General features: G+C 47.6%; 11 protein-coding genes across 11 annotated transcripts; 3 read left to right on the forward strand and 8 right to left on the reverse strand.

Annotated features, from left to right (window-relative positions):
* Window positions 1-1,703, forward strand: BABINDRAFT_134968 (acyl-CoA thioesterase). Its single transcript, XM_019127088.1, has one exon. The coding sequence runs from the start codon at window positions 450-452 to the stop codon at window positions 1,431-1,433; it is 984 nt and encodes a 327-aa protein (XP_018985057.1). The 5' UTR covers window positions 1-449; the 3' UTR covers window positions 1,434-1,703.
* A 28-nt stretch (window positions 1,704-1,731) lies between these two features.
* On the reverse strand, window positions 1,732-3,300 carry BABINDRAFT_166842 (uncharacterized protein; the record flags this gene model as incomplete). Its single annotated transcript, XM_019130466.1, has 1 exon — window positions 1,732-3,300. One exon carries the CDS (start codon window positions 3,298-3,300, stop codon window positions 1,732-1,734), a length of 1,569 nt encoding a protein of 522 aa, XP_018985058.1.
* A 477-nt stretch (window positions 3,301-3,777) lies between these two features.
* URA6 (bifunctional uridylate/adenylate kinase) lies at window positions 3,778-4,565 on the reverse strand (the record flags this gene model as incomplete). Its single annotated transcript, XM_019132145.1, has 2 exons — window positions 4,452-4,565; window positions 3,778-4,380 (listed from the first exon to the last, which is right to left on the reverse strand). Coding segments are annotated over exons 1-2 (621 nt in total), but the record flags the coding sequence as incomplete, so codon positions are not given.
* A 564-nt stretch (window positions 4,566-5,129) lies between these two features.
* APE2 (metallo-aminopeptidase) lies at window positions 5,130-8,799 on the reverse strand. The gene is made up of 2 exons (XM_019132146.1): window positions 8,045-8,799; window positions 5,130-7,957 (listed from the first exon to the last, which is right to left on the reverse strand). The coding sequence occupies exons 1-2, from the start codon at window positions 8,506-8,508 to the stop codon at window positions 5,383-5,385; spliced, it is 3,039 nt and encodes a 1,012-aa protein (XP_018985060.1). The 5' UTR covers window positions 8,509-8,799; the 3' UTR covers window positions 5,130-5,382.
* A 240-nt stretch (window positions 8,800-9,039) lies between these two features.
* Window positions 9,040-9,439, reverse strand: BABINDRAFT_161440 (uncharacterized protein). The gene has a single exon (XM_019128807.1). It carries the CDS (start codon window positions 9,433-9,435, stop codon window positions 9,202-9,204), a length of 234 nt encoding a protein of 77 aa, XP_018985061.1. The 5' UTR covers window positions 9,436-9,439; the 3' UTR covers window positions 9,040-9,201.
* A 267-nt stretch (window positions 9,440-9,706) lies between these two features.
* Window positions 9,707-10,910, reverse strand: RPS6A (40S ribosomal protein eS6; the record flags this gene model as incomplete). Its single annotated transcript, XM_019131003.1, has 2 exons — window positions 10,751-10,910; window positions 9,707-10,411 (listed from the first exon to the last, which is right to left on the reverse strand). Exons 1-2 carry the CDS (start codon window positions 10,754-10,756, stop codon window positions 9,707-9,709), a joined length of 711 nt encoding a protein of 236 aa, XP_018985062.1. The 5' UTR covers window positions 10,757-10,910.
* Window positions 10,911-10,959: 49 nt separating this feature from the next.
* BABINDRAFT_134970 (uncharacterized protein) lies at window positions 10,960-11,300 on the reverse strand. The gene has a single exon (XM_019127089.1). The coding sequence runs from the start codon at window positions 11,230-11,232 to the stop codon at window positions 11,029-11,031; it is 204 nt and encodes a 67-aa protein (XP_018985063.1). The 5' UTR covers window positions 11,233-11,300; the 3' UTR covers window positions 10,960-11,028.
* A 2,081-nt stretch (window positions 11,301-13,381) lies between these two features.
* On the reverse strand, window positions 13,382-13,669 carry RLM1 (Rlm1p; the record flags this gene model as incomplete). The annotated part of the gene is made up of 1 exon (XM_019131302.1): window positions 13,382-13,669. A coding segment is annotated over one exon (288 nt), but the record flags the coding sequence as incomplete, so codon positions are not given.
* A 1,810-nt stretch (window positions 13,670-15,479) lies between these two features.
* On the forward strand, window positions 15,480-17,091 carry BABINDRAFT_161443 (uncharacterized protein). The gene has a single exon (XM_019128808.1). The coding sequence runs from the start codon at window positions 15,684-15,686 to the stop codon at window positions 16,794-16,796; it is 1,113 nt and encodes a 370-aa protein (XP_018985065.1). The 5' UTR covers window positions 15,480-15,683; the 3' UTR covers window positions 16,797-17,091.
* Window positions 17,092-18,406: 1,315 nt separating this feature from the next.
* On the forward strand, window positions 18,407-19,552 carry BABINDRAFT_166848 (uncharacterized protein; the record flags this gene model as incomplete). Its single annotated transcript, XM_019130467.1, has 1 exon — window positions 18,407-19,552. The coding sequence occupies one exon, from the start codon at window positions 18,407-18,409 to the stop codon at window positions 19,550-19,552; it is 1,146 nt and encodes a 381-aa protein (XP_018985066.1).
* A 55-nt stretch (window positions 19,553-19,607) lies between these two features.
* BABINDRAFT_166849 (uncharacterized protein) lies at window positions 19,608-20,630 on the reverse strand (the record flags this gene model as incomplete). Its single annotated transcript, XM_019130468.1, has 1 exon — window positions 19,608-20,630. The coding sequence occupies one exon, from the start codon at window positions 20,628-20,630 to the stop codon at window positions 19,608-19,610; it is 1,023 nt and encodes a 340-aa protein (XP_018985067.1).
* Between the last annotated feature and the right edge of the window lie 169 nt (window positions 20,631-20,799).

The following is a 20,799-nucleotide window of genomic DNA, read 5'->3' on the forward strand; positions in this document are numbered from 1 at the left end:
GCCGAATCAAGCATCAGACTGCCGCTATTTTCCAAGTTAGGTCAACTAATCAGAGCTAGATGACACTGAAAGCGTTGGGAACGATATTCCCATCTTTCAATATATGCTGTCTTGAAATTGTTATCCGAGATTGGCACAGTACAGCCATGTATAAACTGGTACGCCGCAAGCCCATTTACAGTGCATCCCGCTAAATTTAAAACAACTGAGCATATATCCTTGATGACGACTTCGTAGAAACATTTCCCCACTTGTGGCACGTGAAACTCCCCAGCATAACGTTGACGAATGTTTGTAATCCGCTTATCGGCCGAACGGAATTCGGGATCTACTTTTTCTCCCCACACTCTGCCGAACCGATGCCAGCGCGATAGAGTCGTATAAGTACAGGAATTGCAACACTGGCCGCTTCTTCCCACCACTCACAAACAGCACCAGAATACTATAGAATGTCCAGAATATCAGGGTTAGAAAAGATTTTGTCGGTGGTTAAAAGACACAATACGGAAAGGGCCACGGTTGCATTGAGAAACGAGGGTGAGATGTGGGTGCCGCTCGGGGCGAGAGGTGTTTTTGGCGGTGTTTTTGTGGGCCAGGCGATCGCTGCCGCTATGGAAAGTGTTCCGGACGCCGATAGGGGCAACTTCAGACCGCACAGTTTCCATGCCTACTTCGTGAAAGCGGGAAAATCCGGGCTCCCGGTGGACTACAAGGTCACCTCGATCAGAGACGGCAGAAACTACTTAGCGAGGGAGGTTAAGGCGATGCAATTGGGTGAAGTCACCTTCACTGCCAGTGTTTCCTTGTCTAGAATGAAGGATGCAGCTGTCAAGTACAACAAAGTGGCGTACCAGAAGCCGTTTCCTGCCTACTGTAAACCCCCAGAGGAGTGTTTGACCATCACTGACGCGTTCATGCAGTCGCCGGAGTTGAGAAGAAAGATACCGGACGAGAAAAGCGTGCGCGAAATCGCAAATAGCTACTTGGATAGTGGCCCGGAGTGGCGATTCCCGCAAGATGCCTTCAACTCCACGGTTCCGTTGGCCAGAGATGGCGGCGACCCGTCCAGCAGATCCTTCTACTTTTGGATCAAGTCTAAGGAGAACCTCGTGGATAAACTCAACTCCTTCGCCGCCTTGGGCTACATGTCAGACTCCTTCTTCTTGATGGGCTTCCAGCGTTTGCTCGGTCACGCACCATTCACTGCCGAATTCACCGTGTCGTTGGACCACGCATTGTATATACATAGCGACAAGGTCGATGCCGACGACTGGCTTTTGTACCACATTACCACCTCCCGATACCAAGACACCAGAGCCTTGATGCATGGGGAAATCTACACTAGAGAGGGTGAATGTGTCGCGTCTGTGGTTCAAGAAGGGCTTGTGATGCCAGACATCGACTACGCAGAGACCCGTGACTCGAAGTTGTAGTTATACTTTTAAACCTAGAAAGTCCTATCCCTTGGTGTGTGCTAATTATTTATATTGAAAGATCGCTATTGCATGCTGAGTTCAAACCGGTAATATCATCTCGTCTTAATGTGCTATCTGCGTTGCCAAGCGCTATACGTATAGCACCTGTAACGATGGTTCAACTAGTCGCCCTGCCCTAGACAATGGATGTTTCTCTAAGGGGCCATGGAAGCCTTTACTCAACCAGAGGGCTATTTGTATCTTTTCTTGCTAATGTTGTGAGCTTTTCTTGCCCTGCATGAATTCTGGGTTTGGGTTATTCCAGTGGGGTTTCCTTGTCCCCTTCCTTGCTCGGTTCTGCTTCAATAGAAGATTCCTTGCTTTCCTCTGAAGTCCCCTTGGAGCGTTTCTTACTTTTTTTCTTGCGAGCTTTCTTAGCTGGTGTTGCTTGTTTGCTTTCTACCAACTCTAGGCTTTCTTCATTTAGTGCAGGGACGCTCCTCCTGGTGTGGTCTTTCGCCCGTGGGGTATTCTTTTTAGGGGAAGCTTCCACGCCCTTCATAGGCGCCTCAAGGTCCGTGCTACCAAACTGGCTGATGATGTGTTGCAATTCAGGGTCATTGAGGAGCTCGTAGTCCTCTTCAACAGTCTCTTTCTTGGTTTTCTTTTTGGTCTTTGTCTGTGGAATCGGAGGGATTGCTTCGTTTTCGTCTTCTCTGGATAAGAATTGTTTAGGTCTTTTAGCCTTCTTTGGTTTAGCAGGAATAGCTTCTAGCACCTCAACATCCACTTTTTCCACATTTCCCTGAACTTGCTTGCTCTTTTTGGACTTCTTGCTCACTGGACTCTTTGTTGAAGCCTCAAATTCAGCGAAATCAATAGCTTCTTCTGTCTTTGCCTTGGGCTTTTTCTTTTTCTTGCTCGCCTCACTTTTAGTCAGGGCTTCAAACTCGGCGAATTCAATATCTTCTTTCTTTGTGTTGGACTGTTTGTTCTTTGGGGCAGGTTCCTCTGACGAAGCTTCCGCGCCCGCCAAAAGACTCATGTCGATTTTGCTTTGCTTTTTTAATCGAGGTGCCTTCGTAGCCTGTCTGTTTGTCTCATTTTCTGCGTCACTAGATGGAGCTAGTTCGAGCCCTGGTGTTGGTTCGGGCCCCGAAATTGGTTCCAGTTTCTCTGGCATCGTCACTTCTGGAGAGTATTTCTTGGATCTCTTCACTTCTGAAGTGTCTTTCCTGAGTTTATTCTTGGCTTTCTCTTTTTTCTTCACCTCAGGGGTACTTTCTTTGGCTTTCGTTCCCTTCTCCTTTTCACTCACCGGTGTATTTTCCCTGGATTTCGTCTCCTTTTTCTTCCTTTCAGCGACAGGGGTATTTTCCTTTGATTTTTTCTTCTTATTCCCTTCAGCTACCAGAGTGTTTTCTCTTGCTTTCTTCTCCTTAGTCGTCTCTCTGACGTCCTCCTTGGGTGCCTTATTAATCCTTGTAGCTTTCGCCTCTTCATCTGAGGAAAAATCCAAATCCAATAAATCATTAAGCAATACCTTCTGTTGTCCCTCGAACAAATTAATCTCCTTTTTGCTCTTGATGGTGGACTGTTTTGCGTCCCTTTCACCCCTTTCCACCTCCTTATGCAAGGCTCTGAGGTCGGTCAATTTGACGTCCACAATCCTCACCAGAGCATCGACTTCCCTGGTATAGAAACTCTCACCCGAAATTGCATTAGTCAAGGTCATACTGTGGCTGTTGCCTAGCAAATATTCGAGGTCAAGATCGAACTCGTTGCCGGTGTTCTGCAATTGCATGTAGTCGTAATCATCCACCAGGAACTTGCTTTGGTCCTCGATCGCCACTGGGAGAAGTTTCGCCTTGGATTTCTTTCCCATAATAATGTTTCTTGATATTTATATGTCTAGAGTATCGAATGTAACCGTGGCTGTTTCTTTCATCTTACAAGGTTCGTTGGTTACAGATCACCTGTGTAGTCTCATCGAAGGCAACGCGAAATCTGCAAGAGACTCGCGAAACTTTACAAAATAAAAAAGCACGCGAAAATGATAAGGTATAACGCGAAAAATGCATCTTCAGTACTGGAGACATTACCTTCTAATATTGCGTCTTTCGAAGGGTCTATCCGACCATGACGCGGTGAAATCTAACTAGAAAATGCTATTTTGCTGTACTGATTTCTGCTCATTCTGAGAGAATGCCAAAGTGCACTTGTGCATTTAAAGATGGTCCGTAGAATGATTAATTCTGAAACCCTAACTCTTCTACAGATTTTGATCGATCTACAATAAAACACATTGTCATTCCGCTCGATTGATTATGGTATCTATATAATCATCTTACTGGATATTCATCTTGGTCTTCAAGGCATTCTGAACCTCGGCGTAGACCTCATCCACTGGCTGGTTGCAGGCCACTTTGACAACCCTGTCCTGCTTCTGGAAGTAGTCGACAACCGGCATGGAGGTTTCGATAAACACTCTGAACCTCTTCTTGATGCTCTCGATATTGTCGTCGGCTCTGCCACTGCTCTTCCCTCTCTCCAACAATCTTTCCAACATGACGTTTTCTGGACACTCAAAGAACAAGGTGAAAGATGACTTGGCAATCTGCTCCTCAAAGGTGATCGCCTGGTCCATCTTTCTTGGGAACCCGTCCACCAAGAATCTTTTGGAGCCCTTGGCGAGGTTTTCCTTGATGGACTGCTCCAATAAAGCAATAGTTACTTCCTGTGGGACGATAAGACCATCGCGGATGTGCTGAGCAATCAACTCACCGTACTTGGAACCCTCTCTGGTCTGCTCGGCTCTCAACAAATCGCCAGCGGAAAGATGCACAAAGCCGTAGTCACGGACTAAGTTGGCACACTGGGTGCCCTTACCGGCCCCTGGACCGCCAAGCACGAAAATAACGGAAACCTCGCCGTCCTTGAAGACCGGTTGTGGCTTGGTTACCTCCTTTGCCGCAGCCCTGGCTGGCTCAATAGAGGCAATTGGGTCTAAACGGGTTAGTATGGGTTGTCTGGAACACGAGCATTGCTAGACATACCATTCTTTTGGTAGGTGGTGGCAAACACAGTGGAACCAATGGCAGCAGCAGCAAGCAAAAGCACGGCTGGTATTTTGCTTCCCTTCTTTGGTGGGTCCTGCTTGTTGTTTTGCTGGCCCTGGGTGGCATAGTGGCGGATGCCCAAGTTCGCCACGTTGGTGCCAACTAACCGTCTGGCCAGGACTTGCGATCTGAAGGATCTGACTAAAATGGAAGACATGTTCTGGTATGTGGATGAAGAATTGTAGCGAGATACGGCAAAAGTGAAGAGAAGCAGAACGGTAGGCTTTTTATGATCCACCAGGCCTATGGACAGACACGACACGTGAAAAATTCACGCGACGAGGCTGCAGGAGTAGTTGCCGAATTGCCCACGGATTTAATCCGAACGAATTACATTCCAAATACGGTGGGGAATTTAGACATGGTATTGTGATCATTGACATTCGGGGCTTTGAAAACTAGGGTAAGAATATATGGAGATAGTCTATCCTCAGGTGGGGTGCTGTGAACTGCCTCTATTGTATGGTTAACGTCTGAACCAGACGGAAATTGAAGTTGGCATAATTGGTGATTTTCACGTTTGGGGCCAGTTATGAGTTTTTCTGAGGGTGATACTTACAATAAAATAGATGAATATACTTTTCTTATCAGATAAAATGGTTTGTATGTATGTTTTTTTGTTTTTTTTTTTGACCTGAAACTTAAGTATGACAGAGCTAACGTTGATAAAGCAAACCACAATGAATAACTCAAAATAAAAATAGGCCGTTATAAGCCTATACCTCCTTGTCTGCCGTTTACTCTCTATATATCAACACACGTATGCAACTACACCCGTTCCCATTCGCAATATCATTAGATTCATATAGAAGACTGCTCAAACCCGTTTAAAGTTTCACTAAGGTGGTTCATTTCTTGTAGCCGTTAGTGGTCAACCACTCCTTGATGGAAGCGCTGTCTCTCTTGATCCAGTTGGCCTTGGACTGAATGCTGTCCAAAGACTGGGTTAAACCCTGATCAAAGCCCTTGGTGCTCTTAGTGGCAAAGTAGGCTCTGATTTCCTCCTTCTTCTCTTCGGAAGAGAACCCAGAGGTACAGATTTGCACAACAGAGCCCAACATGGACAATCCTGGGGGCAACAACTTGTAAATCTCGTCCCAGTTGGCCTGCATCCAGGTCCACAAAGCTTCAATACCGGCAGAGTGGGAGCGGAGACCTTGCATTGGGATGTAAACATCCTGAGCCTTGACGATAGAGCTGTCCAATAAGATGTTCAAAGTCTTCTGGATCAACTCTGGCTGTTCGAATCTACCCAAGGTCCTCAAAGCAGTGATCTTCTCATCAACAGAGATAGCATTGTGGTAGATGTGGTAGATCTGATCATACTCCTCGGCACCGCCAGTGGCAGCAACAGTGGAGAACACAGAGGCACGGATGTTAGGGTGGACAGCAGACTTGTCACCAGCAACGTACTTCTGGAACAAGTCCTGGGCAACAGCCACCAACTCTTCGTCCTTGGCACCAACAGCGGCAGCAAAGACAAGAGCCTTCAATTGTTGCTCCAAGAAGCCATCGGTTTCCTTGAACTCCCAGCCCAAAACGTGGGCCTTCTCGCTAATCAACGCACGGGTCAAAGCCTTCAAGGCATCTCTAGTTTCCACGTCTTCAAAGAGGAAGGCGGCACGGAGAGAAGTAATACGGGTGATAATTTCATCCCAAACCACAAAACTCTGCTCCTGCTTCCAGCCAGAAACCAAAGACAACAAGTTGGTAGTGGAGGAGTAGCCGGAGACACACAAAGCACCGGCATCGGCAACCAAACCGGCACGGTCCTCAACCGACAACAAGCCTTGACGACCGGCTTCACCCAACTTAACCCAACGCTCTGGGGTGTAGTTTGTTCTGTAAACACCGGCCTGGTCACCGTTAATCTTGAAGAAAGAGGCGTCGTCTAAAGTGAGGGTCTTTTCACGGGAGTCCAAAACCACTGATTCGTCGATACCGGCAGCGGTTCTCAAGCCCAAAAAGACAGGGTAGATGGTCTCGTCCTCTTCTGGCTTGACATCACCAGTGGTCAAGTAACGGTTCTGCTTCACGGTCAACTCGTTGTCCTTTTCAGTGACACTGACGACCGGGTACCCGATCTTCTTGGTCCAGACATCCATGACCTTGACAACATCCTTGCCGGAAGCTTCAGACAAAGCTTTCCACAAGTCGCCGGTCTGGGTGTTGCTGTACTTGTGCTTCTTCAAGTAGTTGGCGACACCCTTGATGAAGACCTCTTCGCCCAACCATCTGGAGATCATCTTCAACAAGGAGGAGCCCTTGGCGTAGGAGATGGCGTCGAAGATCTGGTTAATCTCATCGGCTCTCTTGACTGGGACCTCGATTGGGTGGGAGGCTCTCAAGGCATCCAAGCTCAAGGCAGATTGCAAGGAGTCAGTGACGTATTGTTCCCAGACCTTCCAGTCAGGGTAGAACTGGTTGCAGGAGTACCAGGACATCCAGGTGGCAAACCCTTCGTTCAACCATAAGCCCTCCCACCAGTCCATGGTGACCAAGTTACCGAACCATTGGTGGGCTAACTCGTGCTGGACAACCTCAGCGACTCTCTGTTGGGTAGACAAGGAAGAAGTCTTGGGGTCCAACAACAAGTCCACAACTCTGTAGGTGACCAAGCCCCAGTTTTCCATAGCACCGGCACTGAAATCATGGATCGCAATCATGTCCATCTTTGGCAATGGGTAGTCAATACCGAAGGTCTTGTCGAAGAAGGCTAAAGTCTTGGCAGCCAAGTCGAGGGAGAATCTCCCCTGCTCTTCCAACCCTGGGGTGGTGTAGACACGGATAGGAACCCTGTAGGCGTCGGTCTCGATGTAGTTCAACTCACCGATGACAAAAGCAACCAAGTAGGTGGACATGAGCGGCGTGGAGTTGAAGGAAACAGCCTTCTTGCCGCCGGCCAACTTCTTTTCGCTCTTGACATCCATGTTGGACAAACAGGTGAGTTTCTCATCGGAGATAAGCGTGATGTCGAACACAGCCTTCAAGGCTGGCTCGTCGAAACATGGGAAGGCACGGCGACAATCGGTAGGCTCCATTTGGGTGGTGGCCAAGTACTTGGTTTCGCCATTCTCCTGATAGGTGGAACGGTAGAAACCGGCCATCTTGTCGTTCAATACACCGGTGAAGGTCAATTCCAACTGAGCGGTGGTGCCGGCCTTCAACTCTTCGGCAAAGGTGAAGGTGGCGGACTGCTTGTCCTCGTCAAAAGTGGTGGAAGCGGCGTCCTGGCCGGCGATCTTGGCAGAGTGGATCTCAATCTCCAAGGAGTTGACGGTGACGGTGTGGGTATCTTCCTTGACATCCAAGTCGATCTTGATGGAGCCGTCGAACTTGAAGGTGGAGAAGTTAGGCTCCATAGTGACGTCGTACTTAGTAGGCTTGACATTGGTTGGAAGAACCTGGCGGTCCGAGGGAACGCTGGGAATGTTAGTAATGGCTCAACGGTTGGTCAAAAAGAGGGGGGGGGGGGGGGGGGGGGGGGTCTTTGTCATGGGGTAAACGAACGATAGGATGAGCTGGGTAGAGTTGCCTGCCAAAGTCCACTGAGGGAAAACAAGAAACGGCCAGAGAAAAAAGAGCATACAATTGCCTCTGTAACTATTGGCTCTCTTTGGACTGCAATTGCTATCCCGATGGCGCTTGCTCCTGTTTTGTGAGGCGTTTTTCGATCCTGTGTTGGTTTCGTTTCGACAGAATGTAGATACATACATGGTGGAGCTTCCACCGGTAGTAGCGTGGCGACACATTTGGCAATAGTATCTGTGTTGGAGAGAAGAGAAAGAGTGGGTTGTTAGGGACGAAAAAGTGGGGGAGGGGGTATTTATATCGAGTTTGAGTTTGCCGCTGAGCCACGACGTCTGGGTGCCGCGGCCGCTCGGCGTGAGCCCACCTGGGAGTGTGGCACAAAGCGTGGAAAACCTTGCCCGAGTCAAGGAGAGCCCTAGACTTCGCGGAGCGATATACTTCATTCCAAAGACAAATAGAGGTATATACAAGTTTGTACTATGTTTAAAAGCGATCCACTTGGTTTTTTCTACGGTGTACTCCTGTTTTACTGACGTTGTTGGTAGCCAGGAAAGTTTTCGCTTTTCCGTTTAGATTTTCGCAGCCGCCTTGGGCGCATGTATCTGATCGGAAATGCGCGGCTTACGGAGACGTAGTCCATACGGAATGACGTAGCGACAACCGGCACGCACCCCTAAGCGGCGAAGGTGCGATATGTGAATGTATGACATGTTGCCCGTGCTCTCGTTGTACTTGTCGAAGTTTGGTTTGCCGTGGCAATTATGTGTTAGTGCCACGTGAACACGGGGAGTGGTGACCATAACTCTATTTTCGGCAGCAATACTCGCGAACGCGGCTTCTAGGCCTGCTTATGATTGGATTTTTCTACACTGTTAATCGTTCAATTTATAGTGTTTACACGGGTGAACTCAGTTTCCCTACAAGCGATACTCAGATCATACCCCGATCTAAAGATTAAGCAAGTGCGGCCGAAGCTCTATAGTTGTGTCTGGTGGGTGGATACTCGTCCTTAGAGGTGGAGGAGCACCTATAACGGGGTTCCAGGGTCCATAAGTACTCTCCGTGGTTAGCGGTAATTCAAACTATGTTGATTAGGGCAGTGTGCTGGATATTATCGCAGGATTATTTTATCATCACTATATGATTCTTACAAGCCACTGATCTGATTTTCTTGGGGGTATGCCCTCAGGTGGCTTTTTCACGTGCCACTGTACGGCACGATCTATGCTGACTCTGTGGGGAATTAGCGTGCATCTTGAAGAGCCGTCGCTGTAAGCGAGTCTTAGTGTACGCCAACGGCCAAAGTGCCACGTAATAGAGGTACCCAAGAGACGTGGTTCGGCCTCCAACACTTCACTCTCGGGAGACATGGACAGAGGTGCGAAACTCGGTAATCTGTATATAAAGGATATATGAGCGGTGCTGGACCCACGTCTCGGTGGCAGTGTCAGAGCCGGTTTATTGCCAGAATCTAGAGCTCACATCGGATCCTACTCAGTTGTTTAGAACAAAATAATTAATACTTTTCACTTTCCATTCTTTAAAAAACTTATATATTAAAAAAGAGAGAGTGGGAGGGATGAGGGGGGAAAAAGATCGAAAACAAGAGATACAAAGATATAAAACATATTTTTGTTAAGCTTAAGCCTTCAAGGAAGAAGCACGTCTCTTTCTGATTTCAGCCTTTTCAGCCTTACGTTCGGTCAAACGCTGGGCCAACAACTGGGAGTATTCAGCAGCAGCGTCTCTTTGAGCCTGGGCGTTCTTGATCTTCAAGGCCTTCAAGTGTCTCTTTCTCTGCAAGACCTGTGGAGTAACCAATCTCTGGATCTTTGGAGCCTTGGTGTACTTCTTGTCACCCTTGACGACTTCACGTCTGACGACGTACTTTCTGACATCATCTTCCTTGGACAAACCGAAGAACTTTCTGATGTTGTTAGCTCTCTTTGGACCCAATCTCTTTGGAGTGGTAGAGTCGGTAACACCGGCAATGTCCTGTTCACCCTGCTTGACAATAGCCAAGGACAAGACGGACAAATCTGGGCCAACAATAGCACCACGAACGGACTTTCTCTTACGTTCACCGGTTCTTCTTGGTCTGTAACAAGAGTGACCCTTGGCCAACAACAACTTAACTCTGGTTGGCAACAAAACACCCTGCTTCATTGGGAAACCCTGCTTGTCGTTACCACCGGTAATCTTGAAGACGTAACCCTTGAATTCATCGCCAACAGAGTCACCTTCGACTTCCTGACCCATGCGCTTCTCGTAGAAGACACGCAACTTGTGGTCGTCATCAATTTCGATACACTTTTGGGTACCGTTGGCTGGGTAAGAGATGTTTAACTATATGATGTTAGTAACAACACTTGGGGGTGCTGAGTTGAAGCAGACGGTGGGTCAACAGATACAGGCAAATCAAACATTTCGAAGGAGGGAACGTGGGGCTCTGGTTTTGTAGGTGCGGAGGATTGGGAACCCAGTTGAAGATTTTTCATCGAGGCTACTGTTGAGCACGATGGTCTGACAAGACTTTCCGGGCCTTTTCTTTTCTGCGCTTTTCCATCTCCCACGGCATTTTGATGTTATCGGAGGCTCATGGTGATGGTTTCATCGTCCAATTAGGTGCGTGATTCTGCTGACTCAGGGATATCCGTCTGTTCAATATGGGTAATTTCAACATACCTTCATATTGATGGAGACTGCCGTTAATAAACTACCTTGGTACTAAAGAAATGGGGGTACGGAATTTAATAGATGTTTTTTTCAATGCTGCGCCGGTGAAAATTTGGTACGAAAAGGCCTATCCTACAGTGAGTGGTGTGTCCCCCTCACTAACTCGTGGGTGTGCGCAAGACAGCACAGTGGAAGAATTTTCCTACTCCCTACAGAGCGAAAAAGTTTTGCGCTGACGTAAGCGCATCTACCTTGGTTTACCAAATTGTTAGTACGAGGCCAGATTGTTAGAACGGCCTGCACCGAACGCCCAGAGAATTTCCCACCGTTGTAAACAGAGAGAGACCGCGAAAAGTGAGCGCTAGGCGCAGGCGAGGATGAGATAGTACAGGGAAGAACAAGAAAAAGTAGAGGTGCAAGCTGGTGCGTGCATATCTCAGGCTGGTTCGTAACTTACACTTATAACTGTGACTTTCTACTTCACAAGGCATTCATAAGCCCTAATTATATTCACGTGACTGTAATACGTGCAGGGGACCCAGAGAATACCTTAAATAAGAGCTTGGCTCATGGCCACCCCCCGCCCAGAGTAAGATAAAAATTTTATAATACATAAAATGGAATTAAACACCATCACAAATCATATTTGTTCTTAATCAAGTTTCACATATATTACACAAGACATCCCAAGTCTGTTTCTCTACGCCGACGGTAGGGCTGTATGCAGCCTCCCAATCTTGCATCAAACGGCTCCTGTCTGAACGCTTTATCATCGCAGTGCATGCCTCGAAGGCACAATAAAAAAAGAATAAATAGCTTATATTTAATCTTTAATAACAGCCTAGAAGGCACCTTTTCTATTACAGACTACTGGTCTACGGTGGACAGTCTCATTCGTTCATTAGGAATTGGCCCACATTACATGTCCTAGGGCAATTCAATCTATCTCCATATATAAAACCAAAATACGCAGCTGCATCAGTTCTTTCGGTTGAACTCCTTATTAAACAACTGGAGTGGCGACGGCAACATGTCGTTGACGTTCTCCGCTCTTGGGGTGACAGTTCCTAAGTTCGCTCCGTATCTGGCACCTCGCCCATCAGTAGGAAAGGGCATTGGACCCGTACTTTGATTGCCTTGGTTGTTGGACGACTGTGGCTGGAGAAACGGTAGCTGCTTGTTGTTGATGGCACTCATCGGGTACGGCGTTGAACCAGTTCCCAACGGAATGTTCCACTCCGACAGGTAGAAATTAGACGGCGAGGGGAACAAATCGTTAACATATCTCGACGGAAGCCCGCTGGTTGGTGTGTTATCGCCCATATGGTTCTGCTGCATAAAATGTTGTTGTTGCTGTAGGGTGGGGTTGTACATGCTTGTAGTGTTCAAAGATCCCAACGGAGGACGGAATCCAGGCGTAATGGGCTGTACACCGCTAGCACCTCCTGACTGCGCGCCACTAGTAAGAAAGGTGGAGGTTTGCGTAGCAGAAGTGCCGGTTGGCGTAGTGTTATAAGCGCTTCGGCTACTCCTCCGCTCTCTGTCTCCGCTACCCTGGTCACTGCTTCCACCACTGCCACTCTTGGTGTTATCCACCGGGGTATTTAGCCCATTGGTGCTATTCCCAAGAGATGCAAGCGCATTGGAACTAGCTGTAAGTTGGGATGGAGACGGAAGGGGGAGGTTGTAGAGATGCGAGCCAGCAGAAATGGGAGTCAGCTTGGGCGAGGTATCATTAGAGTTGGCAAGAGAGGGGTTGAAGGAAGGTTTGGGATTTCCCGTTTGGTACTGGCTAAGAGCGGATAAGCCGTGGCCTTTCGAGTCGTTTGATGAGTTGTGACTGGTTCTGGCGGAGATGGTAGCGTCGCTGATACCGCTAGAAGGCATGGCGTTCCGATTTTCCTCAAGACTGCCTTTGTTTCCAATTAGCGCACCGATCAGGGGCTCGGTAGAGCGGGTACCTTTTTGTGATGAGCCCAGCACAAGCCCATCTGTCATGGGGATTTTCACTTTTAAAATAGGTCTTTTGGTATTGCCGCTCCCCGTTTTATTGAATGGTGATTTCTTGGCGGCATGGGCAGCTGTGGAACTGATTGGAGGGAGGGACGTTGGTCTGGAAGGGGCGCGGAACCGGTCGTCCACCTGTGTCTTAGGCACAACCGATGACCGGGTTGAGATCAAAGGTTGTTGAGGAAGCATTGGGCGGTACCCATACTGCGACGGTTGGAATTGGGCGATGGCCGGACCATATGCGTTGTACTGCATTGTTTTTTGGTTGGAAAATAGTTGTTCTGGGTGGAGCGACGTCATGGGTTGCGTGTTCCCAGGGAACCCGTACGGTTGGGAGGAATGGTTAAACGTAGGTATCGCGGCAATTTCCTCGGGATTGAGCCGGGACGATGAAGACAGCACGCTCTTCTTGGTTTTCTTAGCACCTCGGGTCTTTGACTTCAGCGTTACAGTCCTCTTGGCGGCCCTTGTCCTTACTTTGTTGGAAAGTTTGGCCTTTTTTGACGGGTGGGCATCCTCGCCAAAGTCAGAGCCCGAGCCCGAGTCTGCTTCGGACTCGGATCTTTCCTCGGATTCCGACCCGCTACCGTCCTCCTGTGCGTCTGGTTCTTCCTCTATCAGGGTTTTGCCGTCGATCTTTATCCGAGATTTTTTCACATGGTTTCCGTAGTCCTTCGGGGTCTTGGTTTCGTAGTGTTTCGGGTGGCTCTTATAGATGTCAAAGATCTTGAGAGCGTCGGCGGAACAGAACTCGTACACGCGATTGTTGTTGTTCACGATCACGAGGGCAACGTCAACCTGACATAGGATTGCAAGCTCGTAGGCCTTCTTGAACAACCCAGCTTTGCGCTTGACAAAAGTTACTGTTCGGTTTCTCTCATCAGTGATTGGCTCGATGGCAATCTTTCTTCTTCCCATCGTGGATTATTTGAAAGTTTCGGAGCAAAGCAAGTAGTTAGTTAGGGGTTTCAAAGCACGGCACTGGGGGGGAGTCTAAACTCAACGCAATCAGATAGGCTACTGCTGCAGAGAAGGTTACTCGGCGCCAAAGTGATTTTAGTGCTTAACCGGGGTTTTAAAAACTGATTCTTATTTCGTGATAACAGCCGGTCTAAAAATAGAAATGCTGAGACACGTCGTTTTGGGATGGCAGAAAGGAGCTATGTCGAGTTAATGGAACTTGGTAAAGGTAGGGTGATGAGCTCGCAGGGTAAAGCACGGGTTTATCTTCTTATAAGTAGGATTCCATACCTTGTAGCGGAGCTGATGGCTTAGTCTGTGGTGCTTTTTTCGGTTCAGCTTCACTTTTTCCCCCTCAGGATAATGTGCTGAGCGGCGCTTCGCTAGATCGACGGGCATGGCGGCCGCACCGAAAATCGCGAACAAGACAATTTTTAATACGCGAATAGACACTATGGTAGAACGGTAATATGTCGGATATTGGCGGAGAGGCGAGCTGACGTAATGCGCAGAAAGCTTTACTGTAAGCCCCAGCCGAATGCTTCAGAGATTTGCATTGTGGATGACGAGTTGGAGTTGGTCGCATAGAAGCACTTATCCCCAGTTTGTCTACAAGTAAATAATTCGTTACAGGATTCCATGGGTCCGTGTATAGGGGAATTCTAATGAATGCTCTAGATACGGTTTCGCTGATGTTTGGCCATAAGTGTAAGTATAAATACGAATTTGAAGGGCTATTAATCTGATATAATACTGTAAATGCATGCTTAGACAGCCCTATGGCAATCCATACGCTAGGTCAACCAATTAGCTATATACCGTGGCACGGTTGGTTTTTAGTTCCTGGGAACCAATATTACTTTTCAGCCTTAATCACATCGGGCTCTTAAACCTGTCCTGGGGAATGATTTATGAGTTAAAGCCCAACATAATGTTGCTCTATATGACCATCGATGCGTCTGGCAGTACTAAAAGCTATCGTGTGTGATAGCCTAAGCTACACAGGCAGATACCGGCTACACCCACACTTGTGTATAGCTATAAAATCAAATGCCTGGTAGCATAAATGCAGTTATAATATATCGAAAAACGAAGGATCTAATCTTAGTGCATTGTCGCTTGCTTTACAGGTAGACTTCCGGTTATATGGCCTGTGCTAAACGACCCCGTGTATCCAGTCTTTGGCATACAATCACTGTATCAACCTACAACATATGCAAAAACCGTTGCAATGGCTCATTAGAGACTAGCATGCACCATGGTGTATTTTATATTTAGCCAATTCACAGTAATTTAAGCCAGTCGATAGCAACCACTAGTCTTAATTCAACATCCTATTTGTGTATGGTTTCACAAATCCCGTTAGACTCTTCGAGAGTCTAAATCTAAACTGCACGATTTCCCATTAATAAGCCTGCGGTCTCGGCGTCAAATACGGAAAGGCTTAGGCTTGGTGCATCAAAATTCTCTTCGTTGCTCGAACTATTTGACAGATCCCTCTGTACAGGGCTGGAGACTGAAACTTCACGCCCTTTCGTACAGTCCAGAAGTGAGTGATTAGTAAAGAGTGTGGTTAAATGCCGGATGTTTACCTCCAAGGTTTCGCCGAGAAATTCCGCGGGGGATACGTCTCCTTCACATAATATTAGCGCGGCTCAAAAGTTTACGATCCTAGACGGAGAAGGCCAGAGCACAGCGCTTTGTAATATCGAGATTCATGCATGCAGAAATATGTCTCTAAAAATCCTTATCTCGTACAAATCCGTGTGGCCTGGCCAATCCAAATTGTCTCAGTATGTCTCCTTTGTACCGAGAGGAGCAGATTATCCAAACAGTGAACTTCCTGAACCAGACAGTGATTATATAAATCATCGAGCCCATCCGCCCGACGACATGCACTGAAGCCATTGTATACTCATAAATCCGGCCCGGAGTATTCACCCATAATTACTGCATTACATACCATATAAACATGAGGTTTGGCTACTCTGAAATCAAAAGCATAAGCATTCGCCCTTCGCAGTATCCGTCCAGGGCTAACGATTACCATGTCACTGGGAGAATTCATATCCGGCTTAACAGAAAAGTGCCGATGAAGGCCATGACCATATCGTTGAAAACGGTGTACACCTCCAATAGAGGCGCCGCTACCGCTCTGCACAACATGAATGGCGGGCCCACACAAGATGAGACCATACTTAATCTGCAATCCCAATGCTGTACGTTACCAGTTCTTGGTGCCGGTGAGCACAACCTTCCATTTAAGTTTCAGATGCCTGGTCGTCTTGGGAAGTTGGTTGCTTCTGGTGTCATGTCGTCCAAAATAAAGCAGGTTTTAACTATCACCTTGGTAAAATCCCACTCAATGCTTTCAAGTAACTTCCCGCTTGTGGTTTCCCATATCCTCAGTTCTTCGACGGTTTTGCCGTTGAAGCCCTCCTCTAAGAAACTTCTCATTCCATTCCACATTACCTATCCACATTGCAATAGAAGCATTCGGAAGTGCATGGTTTCACTCGTGGAGACCGTCTCTATCACAAATCCTAGCGCCGCCAGATCCTTGCATGACGAAAGAGTATTGATCAACAGGAGAGGTCAAGAAGTTTCTTCCACGCATACTACAAAGAGAATCATTGTCCAATACACAATCGACGCCGACAGCTCAAACACTACGTACATTTCTGACACGGCTATTACCAGGCAGCCACTTTTACTCATGGTGGATGATGCTACTGATAAAATCTTGGCTGATCACCTGAGCAAAGTGGGGAAAAGCGGGCTTACTGTCACGGTTAGGCACAAGCTTGTGTGCTTGTTGCTAGGTGCTACAGGTGAACAGATGTTTGAAATGCCCACCGCGATTACGGAAAGTATGGTCGATCAAGGATTGTGTGACTTGATGGAGCAGTACAATAGGTCCGGTTGGAACGATGACCTTGAAACGATCTACGACGGAGAGAAGGATCACTCACACGTTACGGAACACGCAGTGGACGGACAGTCGGAGACTAATGCTGGTTTATTTTCTCATCACGATCAAGGTTTAAATGACGATAACTTTGACATGGCGACATTGGTTGCATGAGTCGATAACTTCTAGACATCAGTCCCGAAAGCTAGAAAAAGGTTAATATTGCTCGATTAGCCGGGGGTATCGCCGAACCGCAGGTGTTCGAACAATGAAATATGACATAGCTTTAGGCTGGATCGGCAAAAGGACGCCCTGCTGAGTCGCGGTTTGTATAGACCTAAAAAGATGTTGGATACTTTCACGTTGGAATCATAAGGAGTGAACCCCACAGTGTGCTCGGCTTCGTGGTTTTTTGCATATTTCGTGGATTGAACATATATCTGTGTAAACGCCTTAGCCTTCAAAAGACTCTTATGCAGTGGATCAAATCCCTAGTCAAAGCTTGGGTACTTTATCCTTGAATATATGTAGTAATAGAACGTAAATTACAGGCGCTCGTATTAATTTCTTTGAACTGGTTTGGGTGACTCGGCAGCGCCGCTTAAGCTCGTACTTTTTTTGGAAGGGCGACAATCGGCATATGGACTTCTGCATAGAGTGCCATATTTAAACCCGGAAGTTAATTTACGACGATCGAACTGGTCAATATCCGAAGAATGCATCTGCCCGTGCTTAGTAGGAGTTCTGGCTCCGGCCCATTTGTAACTCAAAATAGCCCCCACAAGGTAAATAACAAGTCATTTTAGAGTGTTGCCCACCCTTGTCTTTGTTTTACCCGATAGTCTCCAATCGTTTTCCTAAAAACGAGAGGCTCAGGCCTTCTCTTCAGGCAAAATCCTGCATCTCGTGGCGGGGCTGTTTCCACTCCCCTCCTTTGCACACAAAACAATAACAGAGCACCATGTGACTCCCACAGAGTCCTGTGTTCGTTTCATTGAGTATTAACTGCAGAGACGGCCAAATGTAGCTACCAAGAATGCTTTCGGGGCGTTCCAGCCCAGCAGATGCAAACGAGGTTTCAGCCAGCGGTCAAATATCTGGATACACACACAGCTCTCGTAGCCACGTATGCTGGCTGACACTGAAAAAGTTCAGTGCTGATAGACATAAATTCCAGAGGTCTGTGTATATACGATGCATGCTCAGTTGTGGCTTCAATTTCCCGTCACATGCAGTATATGTTCCGTTACAAGCTAATCAGGTCATCGGCGCGATTTAGAGATCCAAAAGTGTGTCTTATCTTTCCACTCGCCGTAACCGGTATTCGTCATATGACGAGCCTATCATAAACCGGGGCTGAAGGAGGAGTAAACCCGAGAATTCTAAATCTTATCAGCCGCGGCACACGTAGCATCTCCAAGAATTCCAGCAGGTTAACTTCCGGACACTGATGTGGTTCAGTAAATATATACACCCTCTTATTTCTGTCTAACACTAGCTTCTCGACCCCTGGATCGCCTTTCACACCTTTTTGGTAAACGTCCCACAGATCAACTGCCCTTTTCTCAATTCCCTCCTCGCGTTATTCCGAGCGCTCCTTCCTTCACGTGCGCCAACAGCAACGGCGATAACAATTTTCAGAGCACAGCCGCGCGCAAGCTTATCAAAAAAAGAAATCGTATCTTAATTTAAATGTTAATAGAGGTCACTCCGTCTTTTTATTTTTCATCCTTTTATTCCCAACCTCTTTGCTCCTACAGTTACACCACCTTCTAGAAATTACAATGAACCATCTAGAAATGAGATTACTACTACCCGAGGTCCAGGCTATATCCCTCGTCCTAGATAACGCTGCGACCAGCGATCTGCGGCAGCCAAAGATCATTACAGGGTCTCTTTCCTTCAGACTAAGAAGCCAGCTCAAGCTTTCTGCTCTCTCCATCCGGTACAAATCCAGCTACTTACGTGAGATTCCTGTAAAGAACAACCCCGCTATAAAACAGCGTTTCGCCGACAGTTGCTTCCATGTCTGCAGCCGGGATCTAGCCACTTCCTCCACTCTCAGTGCTGGTTTCCACACCTTTCCGTTCTCCTTGGATTTACACCCGGAGTTATCGTCGTTGATGATTATCGGAGAGGTGCTCCACAAAATCAGTGTCACCATGGTCAAGGCCGACTCCCGCTTCTCGGCTAAGTTTCCGCTAATCTACCGAAGGAACATCACGCGGGAAATGAACAAGCTCATGGAAGGAGTTAGACCAAGTGTACACCCAATCATTCCACTTAAGTTGAACTACAATGTGATGCCACCCCCAGGCGTAACAAGCTCTCAGGACTCCTCGCTAGCCAGGCCCGAAACGTATCAGTTACGGATCAACTTGCACGAAACGGTTACGCTGTATCACACCATGTCTACAGGGGTCATGGAAGCATCGAGGGCTTCCAACCTTATCGCTAAGTCGGAAGTCCGCGTTATTGCCCAATATTCATTCACCTTGAGTGATCGAGAGGTGGATGACCTTCGAGGCAGCGTCTTCAACAAAAACCTATTTGTAGATTTGAGTAGCGATGGGAATAGCACTCTAAAAACCACTATGCACCCCGACTTTCATGTCAAAAACTTGCTCAATGTCACGCATGTCTTGAGTGGCTATGTTCTGGAGGTGGCGTCTGCGTCGAATTCTACCTTCCAGCCCACGGGCCTCTTCCGTATACCCACCACGATTAAAAAAATAGACATGGTGAACACACGAGGCTTGAGCCGTGTCCCAAGGTATCGCTGGCGCTCGGACACAGAGACTTTGTTCAGCTCTAACGAAGAATTGGATGTGGAACAGCACCTAGGTCCGTTTGGTGGGACAGGGTTGTTTGTGAATCTGCACTACGGGTCGGAGGAGATGTTTTCCGATATGGTTACCTTGGTGGCGTGATATTTCATTGGTTTTTGTGTATATTATTAAATGCGTACTGGGGCTAATTCATGCTCTAGGCCTTCTTAAAGAAGCCGTCCAAGGCCCCAGATCCAATGGCCACCTTCCTAGGAAGCGTGGCCTTCTTGGTGGCTTTCTTTGTAGCAGTGGGTTTCTTTTTGGACTTGCCTGCCCCGGCACTTTGCTCCGCCAACAACCTCATGTTCTCTTCGGCCAATGCAGCCTTCTCCTTGTTAGCCTTCAACTCATCCAAATATACCACCAACTTTGTAATATCTAACTGTTTCATCAACTCGGTTATAAACTCAGGGCTGAGGTACGAGCCAATGAGAAACGCAGAGTACTTCAACTTGCATTGGTACACGACTTCATCGTTACCTGTCTCACTATCGGCAGAGGAGGCAAAGGTGGGGGAAAATAGCATAGGCTTGATGTGTGCTTCCATGATAGACTCAGGGAAGTGGCCTGCAAGCTTGGTGACTTTGGCCATCAAAAACTCCAAGCACCGAGCCCGAGAAAACCTGTAGTAGACCTCTACATCGTCCTCACCGACGTTCTCAGTGATTGTTTCGCAGATTGGCTGCAAAGCCGCTTTGATCATAGCTTCCGGGATCTTGCTGCTGAAATCGGTAAACAAGCCAACGGCTGAAATGGAGTCGATGAGATCTTCCAACGACTGGTAGCGCGTAGAGGTATTTGACGAGGAGGTAAAATAAGCGATGAGAGTGTAAGCAAGGTTATACCTGGTAGCAATGGTCATCGCAGGGTCTTGGATAACCAACCCCTGGGTGCTTGGCCCGCCCGTACCTTCGTATCTCTCGAAAATCAACGACTTGACTGTTTTTCCATCCTTCGTTTCGGGAGCTAGCTGTTGCTGTTGGTGGTGTGGGTTCTTCCCCGATATTTCCTTCAATTCGTAAAGCGTGGAGACGGCTGGCTTCGACTCGCTGTTGGTTATAATGATGTAGTTGGCAGGCTCTTGGGTCCTAGGGTGTGGTAATGTCAAGACCGAGTGGGTCTCAGAGCCAGGTGCTTTCGGCAAAAGAATCACTCTGGTGGACTTTTTGTCAATAGTCATAACTATAGATGGTGCTGATGGGCTGGGGTGATTATCTCTGGAGAAGCTCCTTAGCCACGTGTATGAAAAAAATCTCACAGACGCGTAAACAAAAAGACGCGACAAAGAACTACGCCACACTAGAGCTATCATGCGGCGCAGAAAGAGGCGGTGCCATATGTAAATTCTC

This window comes from Babjeviella inositovora, assembly GCF_001661335.1.
Source record: "Babjeviella inositovora NRRL Y-12698 unplaced genomic scaffold BABINscaffold_6, whole genome shotgun sequence".
Classification (NCBI taxonomy): Eukaryota; Fungi; Ascomycota; class Pichiomycetes; order Serinales; genus Babjeviella; species Babjeviella inositovora.